Consider the following 20,575-nt stretch of genomic DNA (forward strand, 5'->3'; position numbering starts at 1 on the left):
GCAGCATCACTTTAACCCAGGATACACTAACCCAGGATAGCAGGATCAAAAGGGATTTGAAACAGACCAGGGCTAAAGCAGGGCCACTCCAGTCCTCCGGCACGTGCGGAAGGATCAGCCCTGATTGTATTTTAAACTTAATGTTTTATTTTATTTTTATAGAGAGAGAAAATAGAGCCGTTTATTTTTTATTTTCTATTTAAATAAAATGATGCAAAGCTCAGCACTCACTACAGAAGGTTCTGTCAAGGGGCTTCCAGAGATTCTTGGTGTACCAATGCAACGTAAGGATTTTTTCCCTCATTGATTTAATAATAAAGAAAACTGGCAATGATAGAAGCCTAAATGGTGCAGGGAGGGTGGCTAACTGCACTGTGAGATGTGGAGAGGCGGGGGGGGGGGGGGGTACTTGAGAAATGTAAGACGGGTGGGTATTTCCATGTGAGGCAAATTCCTGCGAAGGGGCTGGATGAGGTTGGTTGCCTTCTTTTTAAAATACTAATAATATAGAGAGAAAAATAATAATACGCAACAGGGAAGGAAGTACCCGGAGAGCTTAGTAGAGTAGATATGCAGGATGATTGTGCTGATTGGGGAAGAGGAATAGGCAGCTAATGGGAAGTAAACAATCTTCTTAGATGAGAGCAAAATACTGGTCCCGCAGCCACATCAACTTTAAACCGCCTCGCAAGAAGTTGGGAGACCCCCTGAGCGCTGCATTCTAAGGGGGGAAATCTCCGGAAAGTGCACCCATCTCGCCCATTGGCTGCTAGGAGTGGGGAGACCCCAATGCAAGTCACCGCCGGGGAGTTTATTTGCAATCTGCTCTTCGGAAATACAGGTGGGGAGCGGGGGGAGCAGAGCCGCTGAGCTGCCTGCGGGGGGAGATCCCAGGCCGTTGTTTTGTCAAATTGGAATTGAGGGTAGTGTAGCTCAGGCGAAGCTGTGAACTCTGATCCAGGAGTAGAGAGATGTTATATGCATAGGAGAGCCTAGTTGTGAACCCTAGCTCAGGAATAGAGATATACTGTAAGCATATGTATGTATCTACACGTGTGTATGTAATATAGCTATGCGTGTGCGTATGTATTATAATGTGTGTATGTACGTGTATATGTGTTTGTGTGTGTGTGTATATATCTATATCTATATCCACACGCTGGTATATATGTTGTCTGTGCATATATATATGGGGATATATATACGCACACTGATATATACGGCATGTGTTGATATATATACACACACACATAATATAGACACATTCATACTCCATAATATTCGTTGCTTGTCTTATGACCCCCTATTTCTTGCTCTGTTCCCAATGCTGAGCACGCGATCGGCCCCTCCTGTAGGCGATAGATGCTCTGGCCAAGGGCTGGCTCCCTGCGCCGGTCTGAATGCAGCGTCTCTCCCCCGCACTCGCGGCCCGTGTGCTCTGGTTAGACGGAGAACGGCCCTGGGGCATTGCCCCTCGCGTGGCCGGGGCAGCAGAGATGTCGCGTGCGGCTTTGCCCGGCGGGGCTTTGCCTGGCAGGGGAAACAGATCAAGAGTTTTCTGCAAATGCTGCCACAGGTCTCTGGCTAACCGGGGCGCCGGCATGCGGATGTGTCGGTGTGTGCGTTGTTACACATAGCACCGTGTTGCTTGGCGTTGTACGGAGACTGCCCGCCTCGCGCGTTGAAGGGTTTCGCTTGGAGATCCTTTTGCTAACTCACTCCAGGCCCGGTCGCGTTTGCAGCCGGGAAGGAGGTCACACTGATGGGGGGTACTTTACACATCCCCTGCCGTCCTGCCCCCCAGATTAGTTCCTCTCGGGCAAGATCTCTCTGGAAAGTGATGGAGCGGGCTGGCGTGTGAGGACAAGTTATAGGAAAAGTTAGGGGCCGTTCACACCTTGCTTGACTCGCAAGTCTTTGCTACCGTCTGAAACCCAGCAGAAAGGAAGTGCGGTTATTTTCTTGCGATAGCAGGGCACAAAAAGGGGTGGCAAAAAATGTCCGGGTATGATCTTGGTCGACGGAATAAGAAGAACGGGTTTCAGCTTCTGGACTGTTCCTTTGTTTGTATTTGATTGTTTGGAGCCTTCTAGATTTATCTGTCTACCTGTGGTGCCCTCTCCCCGGCTAGAAAACTGGGGATTGCTTTACAGGCTGTAGGGAGCCATTGCGACCTCATTTTATTCTCCTTTATGATCCAGAGGGGAAATGTCCTCCTCTTGCTACTGAGTTTTAAAATCCGCCTCCAACCCAATCTCCCGAACTGAGAGAGAGAGAGAGAGAATTAACTGGACCCGGCCATTTATCCGGAGACAGACCTGTCTGTCAGAAATAGGGTCCAATTTATAGCTCGGGTCAGAGAATGTGTATTTATAATGAAGAGTCAGTTGGTTTAGATCAAATACGGCTAGGTTGTATGTCAAAAATCCTTAAAATCCCATTGTATCTATCTGTCCAAATATTGATATCTAGATCTAGACCGCTATTTAATGATGTATTGATACAGATCTCTCTCGTATACATATATAAATAGACAAACCGTTATTTCGGTATATACACACAATTATCTGTATATGTATAGAGATATCTGTATCCATGCATAATTAAATACCTGTCTAGCTATATACCATTATGTATAGACGTATACAATTTATCTTCGTTTCTTCGCATACACAATCTCTGTGCTGTATGTAGATAGATACTATATATACATAGATACAAATGTACGTGTATCTACATATATTGATCTATTTATATATTTTTCTACAAATCTCTGGCTGTAAAAGTATCTGTGTATTTAGAGACAGATCCTTCTTGTTGAATGTGTATTTAGAGACAGATCTTTCTTGTTGAATAGCTTATACACGCGTCTAGTATATTCCATTGATCAACTCATTCCTTTTCAGTCACTTCCCGGCTCTTTGTATTTTGGTTGCTTACATTTCGATACCTAGGGGGTCACTGGCTGGCAGAGTTGAAATTCCTGACCCCGACAGGCAAAAGATGCTGTTTCCTTACCCTTCGCCTTCCCAGCGGTTGTGCTTGTGCATGGTGCTTGCTCCAGACTTGTAGATCGGGAAGGGCTCTGTGCCCCTCTCTGCTTGGACAGCGACCTGTTTTTAAGCAGCTCCTGGAACCCCCCTTCTCATGCTCCCGCTGGGCACTGGGGCTCAGGTGAAAGACTGGGGGGCTGCAAAGGCTCTTGGGGTCATTTAGTCCAGATCCTGGTGGATTCTGGATTGGGCTGAATCTTGCTACTTTTCCTGCAGGAATCTCCTCCATTTAGTCTGGAGCGCTCCATCCCTTGGGTTTCCTGAGCTTCCCCGGATTCTCCCGATTTGCAACAATACTCTTCCCCCTCTCCCCCACCCCTAAAAAAACAACCCTGGCTTTGGAAATGTGCCCAGAGCAGCCCTGCCATAGCGGCTGAATGGAGAGTCTGAGTCAAACATCTCCAGAGAGAGGGGACAGGAGCCATCCGGGCAGCCGCGTTTCACCTCCGGCTCTTTTTATCTCCTTCTCTCATCCTTTCTTCTGTTGGGGGGGGGGGTGTTTGTATTTTGTTTGATTAAATACTTGCAAAAGCCGCGCAGAAAGCCCCCTGTGCGGGGATGAAAGATCTTTGCTTTCCAGTGACCCCTGGTTCAGAGACCTCTCCGTACCAATGAGGAGGCATGAGAAGGGGGTTGTCAATTTCACTAGCCCCCTTCCTTTGTGGTTGCTGTGGACTGTTCACCTCCCACCTTTGCTGTTCTAGGTATCAGCCACAGGGGGTTGTTTTTAATTGCTCTGGGTTAGCAATATTTTTTTCTACCAGTAAGAAACTGAGTCCGAGTCCGACACCGCTCTTCTCTTTCGTTCTCTGCAGTGTGCACCCCCTGCCTTCTGTTTATCCCAGACAACGAAATACTGATTGTTCTAGGCAATCGTCGCCGTTAACAATTGTTTTAAATTTGACTAAACAAGTAACCGATAACGAATAGGGTGTGAGGAATGTCTTCCCCCCACCCCTTACAATATCGCTCCCAGCAGGCGTGAGAGAAGGTCTAACAATTCCTTTCGATTCGGATTCGAGGAACCACCTGGCTTGAGAAGGAATGTCACTTCTCAGATCGAAAAGGGCGGTAGGAGACACTGGGGATGAGAACAAGGGAGGCCTCCGTGTGGGGTCTGATTTCCCCTTTATACTGGGCGTCCTTGACCCCCTGCGTCCCAGGCAAGAGGGAAAATCACCCTGTACTATTTATGCCCACTTTGACCTGGCCTATGGCCAAATCCCAGGGCTCCCCACGCCTGGGCGATGTCCCCTTTCCTGGTCGGGAGCCTGTTTTAGCATCTTTGTAATAAAACTCCGTCCCCTCTCTAGCTACCTGGGACCCTTTTACACTAATCCGGCGGGGGAAGAAGTAGCTCAGGGATGTCTGGAAACGCCGTTTACAGGGCGTGTATGCCGACAATAAATTCTATATCCATCGATTAATTTTGCCCAATAAACGATGCATCGACAGACAAGTACAGGAATATAGACACAAAATCTATCCACGCATCTCTAATTCAAATAGGCTATCTCCATGGCTCCAGGTGTAAAAACAATTACATTTATATATGTGTGAGGAGATAAATACGTTCTATCCATAGACAATTCGAATTAGATCTCTCTATAGAGAAATAGTTTATCTAGCGATCTGTATGTGGGGAGATAAAGACTATGTGTATCGGTTTATGCGAAACAAATTCTACGTCAAGAAGAAATCAACACAGGTGAAATGTGTAATTTGCAAGACGCGCTGTGGAGGAAATCTTGTTATGCGTGTCCGTTTCTAGCCTTATATTTGTGGATTAGTGTTGAAAAGGCTAAACCGATTGGGTTGATTCGTAAAGTCTCATTTACTGTCTGTAAAAATGACCTGCCCTGGTCAGAACTTCATCCCAAACCGAATTGGGCAATGTACAGCCCGTCTCTGGGTTTAGCTCGCCGGAGGGTGAATCGTCTCTTTCCCAGCAGTCTCTTTGCACTTCGGAAATGTTCCCCTGCATTTTGGGAAGAGGCAATTTCCACCCGCCTACCCCCTGTGTTGCCTTTTGTTAATTTCGCGATTATTCCGCACATTCCCGCCGGTTCAAACCTTTCCCCCCTTCCTAGCAAATCGTTGGCCCGGTAGGTTATCAGCGTCAAAAGCCCCTCTCCAAGTTGGAAGAAATAAACGAAACCTATAGGATTTGGGGAGGGGGAAAAATTATTCCGATCCGGGAATCTCTCGCCTGTTTTGTATTTTTTCTCTCTCCTCATAGCCCATATTCCTAGAGATGTATCTGGTATGAATTAGCTCTCTGCACTAGTGCAGGATTAAGCCGGGAAGGTGATGGGGAAAGACAAACGCCGAAGCGCTTTTCTGGGGTTGTGTGTAGTTTTGCCCTGGTAATTTCCTTTCTCGCCCTCCGATCTCCTACAGTCCCGGCTCTTTCGGGCTGAGAAAAGAAACCTAGTTTTATTTCCTCACAAATTGCAGGAATTGCCCCCCCCCCAGACGCGGGGATTTCCCCCTTCATGTGTGCGCTGCATCACTTTCTCAGCACGGCTCCGGATTGCTCCTGGCGTTTATCGAATTATATGTTAGTTAAAGACGAAATATATCCACGGCGCCAAACCGAACCCACCTGCAGCAGAGCCACACGGGCCCAGCCTTTGTTCAGCTGCCCAGCGCCAGTGCTTTGCGCCAGCGTTTTTCTATTCGAGTCCATTGCTCAGGGCTCGATCCCGTGCGCCCTGCTTCCCCGCTAACTTCACAGGGAGTTTGAAAGGCTCAGTGGATCAAGGTCCCGGCTGGGGAAGGTCTATCCAGGGTTGCTCGCGGGACACAACTGCGTTGTTGTCGCACACTCTGGTGCCGATTCTGTTATGCACCGCGCCTTCTGGTGTTCGCGGGGGCGACGCGAACTCGCTACGGCGCTTTCATGGTGCAAGCATTTTGTAGTAGCAGGGGCTATTCTACTCCTATGTGACTTCCCCTGGAGCAGGATCGGCCCGGGACTTGCCACCAGCCCTTGTGTGGCACAGCCGCTGCAGCCGCTCTGCTTGTTTAGGTTCCATTGAAATGTCGCTTCTGCAGCAGGGCGAGTAAACACAACCCGGGAGGCTGATCCTGAGAGAGCAGAAACTCCACAGTGCAGAAGCGAAACCTTGTGTGCGCTACCTAAGGGCTGGGATCAGACTCCCCAGTCCTGTCCACCTCACCCAGGAAAGCTGCCCCTCCATTTTTCTTGCTGTCTTCCCTGCCTTGTTGGTCAGGGAAGGCTCACGCGCCCGTAAAAGGGATGCCAGGCCAAGGGGCTGAGAATTCACTTCCCAGCATCAGGCCATGAGGAGAAAGCCCGGGAGTGCCTAAGGGGGGAAAGCAGCGGATCTCTGCGGTGTTCCGGGTACCTCACGGCAGCAGCAAACCCCAGAATCCGGAGCCCTCTGAGTGAAATATTTGTGGAAAGAGTGACTCATTGAACGGAATGTCAGGTCAGGCATTTTACTGATTTCGATTAGTGGGTATTAAATAATGTTATTCCTCCGCCTTCTCTCCTACAAACAAGCTTCAACAAAACCTAGGGGTAAGAGAAAAGTATCTATCTATCTGTCTATCTGGATATTAGCTCCAACCCAGCGAATAATCATTCCCCTCCCTGTCTGCTACCCAAACATTGCAGCGCTGAGAATCAGAAACTGAAATTGGACTAGATACTAAAGGGAAAGTGTCTTCACTGGGTTCCATTGTCCCAACTGAATGAAATGATACAAGCCAGCAGAAATAGTGAAAAGTCAGTGGGGTTTTGAGAACTTTTTTCAATCGGTTTTTCCAGGAGGAGAAAAGTAGCTTCCGTGTGTTTGTTCTGTACAGAAGTGGGTTCATAACCTATTACATTTCAAGTGGCGACCCGTGCCCCTCTGAGGTTGTGATGCGAACCTGAGCAAAGCTGAAGCGTTCAGTGAAGTCTGACACCTTCACTTGTCGCACCTGGTTATACCAAGGTATAATGCAACCGCTGTGTTGTAAATTACCCACTGTGACTGTGCTGAGAGCCCTTGGTCTCAATGCACAACAGGATGGGCTAAAAGGGGTGTCAGCCTTCACTCTGGATTGCCTGGCTGTTGCCAGTCTGTTTCATTTACCTTTTTGTCTTACAGTAGATTTTTGTTTGTTTGTTTCGTTTTAACACTAGTGATGAGGCTGATTTTCCCGGCGTGGTGGCTACAAGGGGCTGAGTTACTGGTCAGATCCAGGGACTAGGGATCAGGAGACGTGAATATTCCTGATTTTGCCACTCACTCGATGGTATTGGGAAAGTCACATAAAGCCAGATTATGTACCCTTCCTTCGGGCTGAATACCACTTTACGCTTCATTTCAATGGTCTGCCCCAGCATGAGGGGAGCAAAATATTCCCTTAGCCTGGGTCCTTGTTTTCTCGTTGGTAAAACGGAGCTAACACCTGCCCAGCTTTGTGAAGCCCGCTGGAATCCTTGTTGCTATTATAAATGCAAACCACTGTTGTATTTTTCTGCTCTTGTCCCCGCTGCAGTCCAGGCTGTGGGGTGGGTCCAGCTGCGCTAGGACTCAATGAATCTCTTTGCACGTGGGGAGGGTCCGGGCGGCTCTTGCCCCTGGATTGGAACTGAGCGGTTAGCAGGCGTGTCACCAGCGTGCTAGGCCACCCTGGCCTCCCCAGGTGCTGTGGCAAAGGCAAGGCAAAACTAGGCAATACGAAGAGTGTGCTGGGTGACTCACGGCACTGGGAATAAACAGGAACCAGCAGGGTTTTGTATACGTTCATTTCAACATGAAACTGACGCATGCTTTAAAAACACGTTGTAGTGATACTGTGAGCTTGTGGCGTCCAATCCTCCAACCCCTCCTCGCTCAAATAAATAATCCTCACTCTTGCGTGTAGGCCCATTAGCTTCAGTTGGACCTATTGATGTGGGGAAGAATTTGAAGCCTGAGACAGTAACAATTTTACCTGTGTGAAAATGCAGCTGTTTCCGTTCTTGTTAAGTGATCAGGCTGTGAGTGAGTGGCTTGCACAATGCTATTCTTGAAAGGGGACTAGGGTGGCTGGTTATTGTATTTTTTAAAACTGCAAACGAAACCAAGTATGAACCAAGCAAGCCACCATTTTCTTCTACCTCTGTAAACTAAAATAATAATCCTGCCCAAGCTGATTTAAACCCAATGCTTTTTTAATTGCTTTCAGCCTGTGAACTTCGAGCCTGAGATGACATTTTTAGGGTTGAATTATGAACTTCTCAGTAATGGAAATACTGACACGAGCTTAACTAGAGTGGCACCAGTGATACTGCGATGATAAATGAATGACACCACTGGGCTATCGCCTGCCATCATTCCACACGCAGATCTCCAGGGGGAGCTTTACAGTCAAAGTGATGGCAGAACAGGGCCCATTCTAGCTGAGGAACCCACTGACATTGCCTCTGCTTAGACCAGATCTGAATTTGTCCCTGTGTCTTCCCCCCTCATACCAGTTTTTCATTCTATTTGTGTTTTAGTCTTGGGGACAATCTCTTTGGGGTCTGATCCTGGGAAATGCTGGGTGCCCTCAACTCCCATTGGCTCTCAGGAAAGGGACTCAGAACTTTGGAAGTTGGGATTTTTTGGATTGATCCAAACCCCATTGAAGTCAATGGAAAAAGTCCCAGTGACTTCAGTGGGGTCGGATCAGGCCCTTTACAAGGAATAATTGAATTAACTGGATATTGTTGCATGATGCAAAAATATATGAAGAAGGCAAATAATAAGGAGTAAAAAATATGTTTAGGTTGGTGCCAAGGGTATGGCCTGGGGTAATAGGATGACACTAACAAAGGGAAAATATAGGGTGAATGTCAAGAGAAAAATCCTACGTGTGAGATCTGTAAGGCTGTGGAATAGCCTCCCCCAGGAGGTGCTAGAAGCCCCTTCATTTGAAACATAGGCTAAGCCACTGCAGGCAACAATTCTGCACTGGTTCCCAGGGAATAGATGAGGTGGTCTATTAGGGCTTTTTTAACCCTGTTTTCTATTATTCTGTTTAAAAACTCAGCTTCCCCCAGATAACGAGTGAGTGAAAGTGAGCATGGTTTGGGCAGCATGCCATCTCAAATAGTTAAAGACAAAATACAATTCTCGGCTTTATTAGAATAAAACAAAATTTAGAATGAGAAAGAGGCCTTAAAAGCTGGAAGCATGGGATTCCTATTCCAGCAGTAGGAGTGCTGAGGGATGGCAGAGAGAAGTCAATGGAAAGAAGATTCACTGTTAATTGACAGATGTTGTTGTCTACCCCTGGCACTGAGGATACCTCTCTGGGGGAGGGAACTCCAGTTATTAAGAAGAGACAGGTATTAATAATGGGTGAGTCGACCATTAGAAACATAGATAGCTGGGTTTGCAATGACCGGGAGAACCTCATGGTGACTTGCCTGCCTAGTGCGAAGGTTGTGGATCTCTCGAGACATCTAAATAGACTTATGTGTAGTGCTGGGGAGGAGCTGGTGGTAGTGGTACATGTAGGTACCAATGACATAGGGAGGGATAGGAGAGAGGTCCTGGAGACCAAATTTAGGCTGCTAGGTAAGAGATTGACGTTCAGGACTTCCATGGTAGCATTCTCTGAGATGCTCCCAGTTCCACGTGCAGGGCCAGTTAGACAGGCAGAACTGCAGGGTCTCAATGTGTGGATGAGACAATGGTGTAGGGAGGAGGGGTTTAGATTTATAGGGAACTGGGGAAACTTTTGGGAAAGGAGGAACTTATACAGGAAGGATGGGCTCCACCTAAATCATTATGGAACCAGATTGCTGGCACTTAAAATTAAAAAGGTCATAGAGCAGTTTTTAAACTAAGGGTTGGGGGAAAGCTGACAGGTGCAGAGGAGCACATGGTTCAGACAGAGACATCCCTTAGGGGAGAATCTAGTAATGAAGATTGTCTATGTCCTACTAAGAAGGAGAAGATGGAATATGATAAAATACAGGTAGGATCTGATGAGAAACAGTCAAATGACGAAAAGTCTCATTTAATTACGTCATGTAATGGGAGACAGCTAAAAAGTGACAAGCATTTAAAGTGCTTATATACAAATGCTAGAAGTCTAAATAATAAGATGGGTGAACTAGAGTGCCTTGTATTGAATGAGGATATTGATATAATGGGCATCACAGAAACTTGGTGGAATGAGGATTATCAATGGGACACAGTAATACCAGAGTACAAAATATATGGGAAGGACAGAACAGGTCATGCTGGTGGCGGAGTGGCACTATATGTGAAAGAAAGTGTAGAATCAAATGAAGTAAAAATCTTAAATGAAGCAAACTGTACCATAGAATCTCTATGGATAGTAATTCCATGCTCTAAGAATAATATAGCAGTAGGGATATATTACCGACCTCCTGACCAGGATGGTGATAGTGGCTGTGAAATGCTCAGGGAGATTTAGAGAGGCTATTAAAATAAAAAACTCAATAATAATGGGGGATTTCAACTATCCCCATATTGACTGGGTACATGTTACCTCAGGACGGGATGGAGAGAGAGTTTCTTGACACCTTAAATGACTGCTTCTTGGAGCAGCTAGTCCTGGAACCCACAAGAGGAGAGGCAATTCTTGATTTAGTCCTAAGTGGAGCACAGGATCAGGTCCAAGAGGTGAATATAGTTGAACCGCTTGGTAATAGTGACCATAATATAATTAAATTTAAATCCCTGTGGTGGGGAAAACACCCCAGCGGCCAAACACTGTAGCATTTAATTTCAGAAAGGGGAACTACACAAAAATGAGGAGGTTAGTGAAACAGAAATTAAAAGGTACATCACCAAAAGTAAAATCCCTGCACCACCATAATAGAGGCTCAACTTAAATGTATACCCCAAATTAAAAAACATAGTAAGAGAACCAAAAAAGAGTCACCGTGGCTAAACAACAGAATAAAAGAAGCAGTCAGAGGCAAAAAGGCATCCTTTAAAAAGTGGAAGTTAAATCCTAGCGAGGAAAATAGAAAGGAGCATAAACTCTGGCAAATGAAGTATAAAAATATAATTAGGAAGGCCAAAAAAGAATTTGAAGAACAACTAGCCAAAGACTCAAAACGTAATAGTAAATTTTTTTTAAGTACATCAGAAGCAGGAAGCTTGCTAAACAACCAGTGGGGCCAATGGACTATCGAGATGCTAAAGGAGCACTAAAGGTCAATAAGACTATTGCAGAGAAACTAAATGAATTCTTTGCATCGGTCTTCACGGCTGAGGATGTGAAGGAGATTCCCAAACCTGAGCCATTCTTTTTAGGTGACAAATCTGAGGAACTGTCCCAGACTGAGGTGTCATTAGAGGAGGTTTTGGAACAAATTGATAAACTAAACAGTAATAAGTCACCAGGACCAGATGGTATTCACCCAGGAGTTCTGAAGGAACTCAAATGTGAAATTTCAGGACTACTAACTGTAGTCTGTAGCCCAGTGTTTCTCAAACTGGGGTCGCCACCTGTGTAGGGAAAGAACCTGGCGGACCAGGCCGGTTTGTTTACCTGCCCCGTCCGCTGCAGGCCAATGGGAGCTGCTGGAAGTGGTGGCCAGTATGTCCCTCGGCCCGCGCTGCTTCCAGCAGCTCCCATTGGCCTGCAGCGGCGAACCGCAGCCAGTGGGAGCCGCGATCGGCCGGACCTGCGGACGGGGCAGGTAAACAAACTGGCCCGGCCCGCCAGGGGCTTTCCCTACACAAGCGGCGACCCCAGTTTGAGAAACACTGCTGTAACCTATCATTTAAATCAGCTTCTGTACCAAATGACTGGAGGATAGCTAATGTGATGCCAATTTTTAAAAAGGGCTCCAGAGGTGACCTCAGCAATTACAGGCCAGTAAGCCTAACTTCAGTACTGGGCAAACTGGTTGAAACTATAGTAAAGAACAAAATTGTCAAACACAAAGATGAACATAATTTGTTGGGGAATAGTCAACATGGTTTTTGTAAAGGGAAATCATGCCTCACCAATCTACTAGAATTCTCTGAGGGAGTCAACAAGCATGTGGACAAGGGGGACCAGTGGATATAGTGTATTTAGATTTTCAGAAAGCCTTCAACAAGGTTCCTCACCAAAGGCTCTTAAGCAAAGTAAGCTGTCATGGGATAAGAGGGAAGGTCCTCTCATGGATTGGTAACTGGTTAAAAGATAGGAAACAAAGGGTAGGAATAAATGGTCAGTTTTCAGAATGAAGAGAGGTAAATAGTGGTGTCCCCCAGGGGTCTGTGCTGGGCCCAGTCCTATTCAACATATTCATAAATGATCTGCAAAAAGGGGTAAACTGTGAGTTGGCAAAATTTGCAGATGATACAAAACTACTCAAGATAGTTAAGTCCCACGCAGACTGCGAAGAGCTACAAAATGATCTCTCGAAAGTGGGTGACTGGGCAACAAAATGGCAGATGAAATTCAGTGTTGATAAATGCAAAGTAATGCACATTGGAAAACATAATCCCAACTATATGTATAAAATGATGGGGTCTAAATTAGCTCTTACCACTCAAGAAAGAGATTTTGGAGTCATCGTGGATAGTTCTCTGAAAACATCCACTCAATGTGCAGTGGTTGTCAAAAAAGTGAACAGAATGTTGGGAATCATTAAAAAAGGGATAGATAATAAGATAGAAAATATCATATTGCCTCTATACAAATCCATGGTATGCCCACATCTTGAATACTGCATGCAGATGTGGTCACCCCCTCTCAAAAAAGATATATTGGAATTGGAAAAGGTTCAGAAAAGGGCATCAAAAATAATTAGGGCTATGGAGCATCTGCCATATGAGGAGAGATTAATAAGACTGGGACTTTTCAGCTTGGAAAAAAGATGACTAAGGGGGGATATAATAGAGGTCTATAAAATCATGACTGGTGTGTAGAAAGTAAATAAGGACGTGTTATTTACTCCTTCTCATAACGCAAAAACTAGGGGTCACCAAATGAAATTAATAGGCAGCAGGTTTAAAACAAACAAAAGGAAGTATTTTTTCACACAACGCATAGTTAGCCTGTGGAACTCCTTGTCAGAGGATGTTGTGAAGACCAAGACTTTAACAGGGTTAAAAAAAGAACTAGATACATTTATGGAGAATAGGTCCATCAACGGCTATTAGCCAGGATGGGCAGAATGGTATCCGTAGTCTCTGTTTGCCAGAAGCTGGGAATGGGCAACAGGAGATGGATCACTTGATGATTACCTGTTCTGTTCATTCCCTCTGGGGCACCTGGCATTGGCCACTGTCGGCAGACAGGATACTGGGCTAGATGGACCTTTGGTCTGATCCAGTATGACCATTCTTATGTTCTTATGAGTGAGTCTCAGACTACTTCAGGGCTGGAATCTGGAGCCCAAATCAGTGTTTGGGGGAAAATTTTCCTCTCCTTTACACTGGAGCACCCCACTGGGTAGAAATTGGGCCTTTCATAGATTCATTCAAGCTGGTAGAGCTTCATCTAGTGCAACCCCCTTCAACATGGCAAGACTGAAACAGTCTCCTCTCTGGCCAGCCAGAGTAAAGCTCAGCTTCTCCTGGGCACTAGGAGCAATCTTAGCTTCTTCTGAGAGAGATTCCCATTTCCTCTTGGGAGAGCCTGCACAAACCCCATTGCTTCTGAGAAAGTTCCCTTCTCCACACCTATCTTTTCAATACTCCCAGTACTTAGGGGAACCAGGAATTGTCCATCCCCAGGGCTTTTTGTAGGTTCAGGAATTCCAATTGGTTTTAAAAATCCTGGTTGGTGAGAGACTGTATCCTATTTATACAAGGGTTTCAGAATGAAATTTATTGTAACAAGGCATTTAAACATCTATCTATCTATCTAAACATTTTTGTAGCTGGGAAGATATGAATATATGCAACCTACTCTATGATAGGACATATTATAATATTTATTTAGAGTTGCTGAGAATAAGCCACGAAAATGAACCTCAGGTCCTTTGTACATATCACCAGGACTCCCTGAGAGATTGCAGCCATATACTATGAACAATGTTATGCTATGTACAACAAATGTATGATTTTAATTTGCATTTGATGATGTTAGTAGAGTGTAAATCAACAGCTGTAACATTCATCACCCCTTTCTTTTAAATTATTGTTTTTGGAGGTGTTTTATTGCAAAGGTTAAAACCGATTCCATCCTGAAACACCCTATGTGGGCCCAGGGCAGTGAGTGAACTGGAATCTGGTTGTATGGGATTCCTTCTCTTTCTTTTTCTCTTTCTCTTGGTGTAGTTTTCTCTGAATAAGATTTTCCGTTCTGTTCTCCAGTTGGAATAATGAATCTGGGACTATCTGAAGACATGTTGCTGCAATACAGCACCTGGAAGGCTTTTACAAAAATAAAATCAGGCCAGATCCAAATGCAGATCAAGCCAAATAAGGCTTGTCTACACTTTCCGGAGGATTGATGTTGCAGCGATCGATGCATTGGCGGTTGATTTATTGGTTCTAGTGAAGATCCACTAAATTGACCGCTGATTGCTCTCCCATCAACTCCTGTACTCCATCTGATCGAGAAGAGTAAGGACAGGTGTTCACTACCCACCGGATCGATGGGTAGTGATCGATCTATCAGGGATAAATTTATCACGTCTCGTATAGACGTGGATAAATCAATCCCCGAACACACTCCCAGTCGACTCTGGAACTCCAGCTCGCGAGAGGCGGAAGCGGAGTCGACGGGGGAGTGGTAGCAATCGACTCACCGCCGTCCTTGCAGCCAGGTAAGTCGACCTAAGATACACCAACCTCAGCTATGCTTTCGCGTAGCTGAAGTTGCGTATCTTAGGTCAACCTCCCCCCCAGTGTAGACCAGGGCTAAGGGAAGTCGATGGGAGAGTGTCTCCCGTTGATGTCACGTTGTGTGGACCCCGCGGTAAGTAGATCTAAGCTACGTTGATTTGAGTTACGCAATTCATGTTACTCAACTTGCGTAGCTTAGATCAACTTTTCCCTTTAGTGTAGACAAGGTTAGTGTAAATGGGCATAGCTCCGCTGAAGTTGATGGAACTACTGCTGTGGAGACCAGCTGGGGATCCGGCCCATTAGCTCTGGTTTTGACCTGATCTCATGTTATCTCATGTAACAATATAGGGCCTAATCTTGCAGCCCTCACTCAGGCAAAACTCCCATAGGCTTCATTCAGTAGTTCTGGATGTTACTAAACTCTGCCCATACAAATGACATCACTGTTTCCATAGTAACTAATGCACTTCAAGGAGGAAATAGCAGAGCAGAATTTTATTTTTAAAGGACAAAAATTAGTGGCATAAACAAAATATGTGATGGCGGGGATGCTATAAAGTTTTCATTGCTGCTAATCTGGGAAAAGCTACATAATTCACTTGTAGCTCAGGCACCTACGAGTAATGTGGTCATTGCAAACTCCTGGCAATAAGTCCTTTATGCTGCCCCACATTATGGGCCCAATCCTCCACTAATTACATACACAAAGTTCCCATTGACGTGAGTTCGGGGTGTGCAAAGAATGCAGCATCAGATCTATCTGTCTATAGCTATCTAAAATTTAGTTCCATGTAGTGTGTGGGAGAATGAATCTTTCCAATGAGAGATTAAAAACTGAACTTCTGTCTGCTGCACGTGGACCTTAAGGATCCTATAACAGGGTCATGGGTCAGCAAATGTCTTCTCCTCTATTGCTATGCAGTGTGGTATGCAACAGTCAGCCAGGGCTCTCCATCCCCAGAGGTGGCTGCATGTCATTGGTACTGCACGTACGTAGTCTGTGAAACACTTTGAGATGAAATGCCTATGTGAGTCTAATATCTTGTATATCAAACCTCTCCATTAGACCCACCTCTGCTGTGACACATATAAGAAACAGAGCAATTAATGAGGACGAGATTGAGGGGCAGATGGGATTAGTTGGCTTTTACTTTATTTATAATAATTTTAAAGCAGCAACTTTGTATGAGTGTCGAAACATTGTATATATTGATTGCAGCTCTCTCTCCAGGGCAGGGACCCTGCCTTCATATGTATTTGTATGGCTTCTAGCACAACAGGGCCATGATCCTCACCCATGCTTTGGGGTGATACTGCCATACACGCAGGGCTGGCTCTAGGTTTTTTGCCACCTCAAGCAAAAAAATTTTTGGCTGCCCCCCACCCCCCCCCCCCGCGCCCCCTCTGCCGCCCCAGCCCTGGGCTCCCCCCCACCAGTGATGACTCTGCCCGCTCTCCCCCTCACCTCCAGCCAGTCCGGCAGTGGCAGGGTCGGAGTAAGCAGCGGGGCTCCCGGGCCGTGCCTCAGCCCAGGGTCCCTCCATCCAGGGCTCCCGCCTCCAGGACTGGCCAGAACCCGGGCGGGCAGAGCCGGGGGATCGCCCCAGCAGGGGGCTGAGGAGCTGGGGCAGGGTAGCCCCAGAGGAAGCGGAGCCCCGGAGAGCGGGAGGTGGGCCCTGCATGGCAGCGCCCCACCCTGTATGGCCCCGCTGCTGCTGCTGCTCCTGGCCATCCTGCCGCAGTCCCTGGGCAGCTCGGGCCGCTTCGCCCAGCCCCGGCTGCAGCGGTGGGGGGCGGCTGCCCTGCGGCACCTGAAGGCGGCTCTGTGTGCCCCTGGTGTCCCCCAGCCTGAGTGTCCCCTGCTCGAAGCCTGCCCGGCCCAGCCACAAGGTGTGGGTGCTGCTCCCCCGCAGCGCGAACCACAGCGGCCCCAGGGCGCCCCCCGCGCTGCTGCTGCCAGGGCCGGCTCTAAGCTTTTGCTGCCGGAAGCAAAAAAAAAAAAAAAAAAAAAAAATGGCCAGAATGCTGCCCTTGAAAATGGGCTGCCCCAAGCACCTGCTTGGTTTGCTGGTGCCTAGAGCCGGCCCTGCATACACGTGTTAAATACCCCCGCCCCCGCACTCCATAGGTTCTGATTGACAGCTCCTTGAAGTCAAGGGAAAGTCTTCAAGGGGCTCTGGATTAGATGCAGAGTGATGTCATTTATTTTTTTCCTTTAAAGTCTGATTTTGCAATTCCCACTCAAGCAGAACTTCCATCGGAGCCTTCAGGGAGTGCACCTGAGCTAAGTCCACAGGATCAGGTCCTCCATATAAACACAGATCGCTCCCTAGAACGGGAAAAGCAATTCTGACATTGTGCTGCAATGAAAAAATGTGGAGCTTTGTCTGCTTCAAATGGAGTTACTTATCGTGTTATAGCCTCATAGAGGATTTTTATTTATTTTTAAAGGAGTAGCTCCATTAGCTGGTACTTACGTTACATTTGTGTTCAGTAAAAGCAGGTTCCTCTGCGCATGTACTATGAAGTGTATGTGTGTGATTGAGATCCAGAGCGGGGGCTGGATTTGGAATGCCCCAGATTTCAGGAGCATTCATAGCTGAAGGGCTTGGTTCAGCCTGTTAAAAAAAATAGGGACCATTTGTAAAATTCCGAGTTGGATGACCTAACGCTTGGGGGCTCTGCTGTGAGGTTTGCTTTGGGACCCTGCCCATTCAGGATTCTCTTGGATTATCACTGCATTTGATTTCTGCAGCTCCTCTCAGTGACAAATTGATATGAAGAATTTCATAGAGTATTTCACAATCAGTTTTGGTACAATAATTAGCTATTTTTTTTCCCTGACGGGGATAGATAATGCCATAAAGATGAAGCCAGTGTTATAAATCATTCCAACTACTGCCCTGATCTAAAACATGCTGCTGGTGAATGGCACCCAAACAGACCACACCGTGTCTGTCAATCCATCACTCCAAAACCGAGCAAGGAATAGTACCAGAATCTGAGAACCCGCTACATTTATTTTAATGCTGATAATGGGGTAGTGCCACGTTCTGCCCTGGCTGGTGCTTATAGGGAGAGCTGAGTGTATGGTCAATACATGGACCTCTACTCCTCCTAAAAGCTGCCAGGCTGGGTGGGATTCCATTGGGCAGGCAGAGCTGGGGAATGCATGGAGCCGGGCATGCTTTCCTGTAGATTTTTAACAGTAAGGCTTATTTATCTTTGGAACAATTTACCCAGAGTTGTGGTGGATTCTCCATCACTGGAAATGTTAAAATCAAGATGGGATGTTTCTCTAAAAGATCTGCTCCAGATCTGCTCCAGGAATTATTTTGGGGGAATTCTCTGGTGTGTGTTATCAAGGTGATGATGATCACTATTGGTGCCTTCTGGCCTTGAAATCTATGAAAAGCCACAGCGTTTACCTCTGACTCTCTCATGCTATGCATCACAGCTTAGATGATATCCAGCTAGGGCAGCATTTCTCAAATGTGGCCACCGTGGCTGCATGCGGCCACTAGGGGCTTTTCTTGCGGCCACAGCCTCCTGGGCTGTTATGGGGGGAGGGGGGGAGTAGGGGCCCCTCCCTGTTGCTCCTGGATGTTGGTTGCTGAGGCTGCCAGCAGTAGTTGTGCCCTGCTCCCCCTGTGGAGACACCTGGGGCACAATGCTGGAGGACCAGGCAGCCGGTGAGTTCCCCATCTCCCCAGTGGTGATGTGGTTCAAGCTTTAGGCTTCAGCCCTGGAGTAGTGGGGCAGAGGGGCAGCAAGCTCTGGCCACAGGGCTTTGGGCTCTAGTCCCCCCACTGCCTCCCCCTACCTGCCCCCATTACCCCTGGCCCCCACTGCCTCCCCCGACCCCCCATCCAGGGCTTAATTTGTCCCCAGGCTTGACAGGACTGAGGTAGTCTGTTGTGAAAAGCGATACGTGTATGCTTGTTAATATCACTTTTCACAACAGACTTACTAGCTAGCAATAAATAAATTGCAATGATTTGGACGGGTATATGTGCATATTTATTTGTTTTTCCTAAAGCTAATTAAGTATTTTAGGAAAACGTGTGAGGGGGGTCACCAGCAAGAGTCGGTGGCCACACTCTGAGGCCTCCAAAAATTTTGTCCTGAGAACCCCTGCGCTACGGGCTCATCATACAGTCCCTAGCCAGAACTCCAAGCCTCTTTGGAGTCATGGTGCATGGGCCAGATCAGGAATCAGATGTTGCTGGATAGCCCTGGTTTGAGAGCTAGGGAAGGAAGGATCCTTTTCTGCTGTGTGTCCTGGGGGATATCTCCCTGTGATCTCTTCCCCCTCCAATGAAGCCACACAGCAGAAGGACAGGTCCTAGTCCAGAGCATTCAGTTTTCCAACACCACTGTGATTTGGGTGCCTTGATTTGTAGTCTGAGTCACCTTAGAGCAGTCTTATTATCAGGCCCCTATAGCCATCTGACAGAAACGAGGCACTTTGCTTTAGAAAATCCTGGCCAGAAATCAATCAGTAACTCATTTCTGGAGTTCACCATTAAACTGTGCTATTTCCTTTTCCCCCCTTAACATCAGTTGAAGAGCATATTAAAAAATTCAAGGCACAGAGGAATTTTCAGATTATTTTCAATAAAATCTTGGGGGGCAGGGCCTTCCTCCCCAAGTAAATCCTCACAATTTTTTTTCTTAAAAAGCAAAATCACTAACCAGCATCAACCTGTTGATTATAATGTTATCACAGTATAATGAAGCCTGCTTGGGTTGCTAGTGGGCAGCTTTGAACCAAGGACTTCTAGCAATAAAAACTTGGGCTTTTTTCACTTGAGCTAAAAGAGGATTTGTCCTAGCTGCCAGAAGTAGTAGACTCTTATCCTCTTATGTTGTCCAACTGCTAAAGGAAGTCAGAGGCCTGCAGTGTGCTAGTATGGGTTACAAGTGCCATTGCAGAGTGCCAGAGGCTGGCAGAATTTGGCCTGACTAGGTGTTTAGTGATGCACACAAATCAGGCAGTGCAATTGCATTATATAACTCAACCTTGTCATCTGCTACTGTTTATCATTGTACTGTAAGGTTGATTTTTTCCCCATATGGTATCGGAACCATTCTGGGCAGGTTGACTCCATGCTGAGGTTTCTTTCCTGTAGGTCTCAGGTTCATGTGACCCTGTCTCAGCGAATAGCTAGAGCCAGTAATGTTTGCCTCTAATAACAATTGATCATCTACTGTGGGAGAGCTACAGTGCTAGGCTACTCTAGGTCACATAATTCTGTCTCCTCTTATTGGACAATGTTATCTGCAGTCCACGATTATCATAAATAGCTGGTTGGGTGGACAGGTAAGTAGATACGTAAGGACAAGCGGAATGAATTTGTACAGATAGATACGCAGTCAATTAAGCAGCACCGTTAATCTAATTATGTGTGGTGTGGATAACTGTCTGCCACTAAAAGACAAATGCCGAGGTAAAGTATTTATCAAAAATACTGTAAGCGCAGAGGTGAAGCTGAGACATTTGTTATTAAAGAGCTAGACAGTAATCTGGTCACAGTGTATAATTCCATTAACATTATTCCTATTATACCAAATAATTTAGTTAAAATAAATGAAATAAATGAAAGCCATTCTGCAGACATATGATGGCAATGGGAGAGCTGACCCCAGGGAAGGCAATTCCATTTAAAAAGACAAAGCGGGCACATTGATTCTATTTAATATCTTTTTTTCTTTATTTTTTTAAATCTTTGACTGGAAGGGAATTTTCCCCCCTCTGATCCT

At 46.3% G+C, this 20,575-nt stretch overlaps 1 protein-coding gene across 1 annotated transcript in view; it reads left to right on the plus strand.

Annotated features, from left to right (window-relative positions):
* The first annotated feature begins 208 nt into the window (after window positions 1–208).
* LOC113407555 (LIM/homeobox protein Lhx4) overlaps window positions 209–20,575 on the plus strand; it is a 71,220-nt gene continuing 50,853 nt past the window's right edge. The window contains exon 1 of the mRNA XM_026656193.1: window positions 209–284. Coding sequence (XP_026511978.1) covers window positions 209–284 — 76 coding nt within the window. The remainder of the gene's footprint in view (window positions 285–20,575) is intronic.

Source organism: Terrapene carolina, unplaced genomic scaffold (genome assembly GCF_002925995.2).
Source record: "Terrapene carolina triunguis isolate 2854851 unplaced genomic scaffold, T_m_triunguis-2.0 Scaffold212, whole genome shotgun sequence".
In the NCBI taxonomy this organism is placed as follows: Eukaryota; Metazoa; Chordata; order Testudines; family Emydidae; genus Terrapene; species Terrapene triunguis.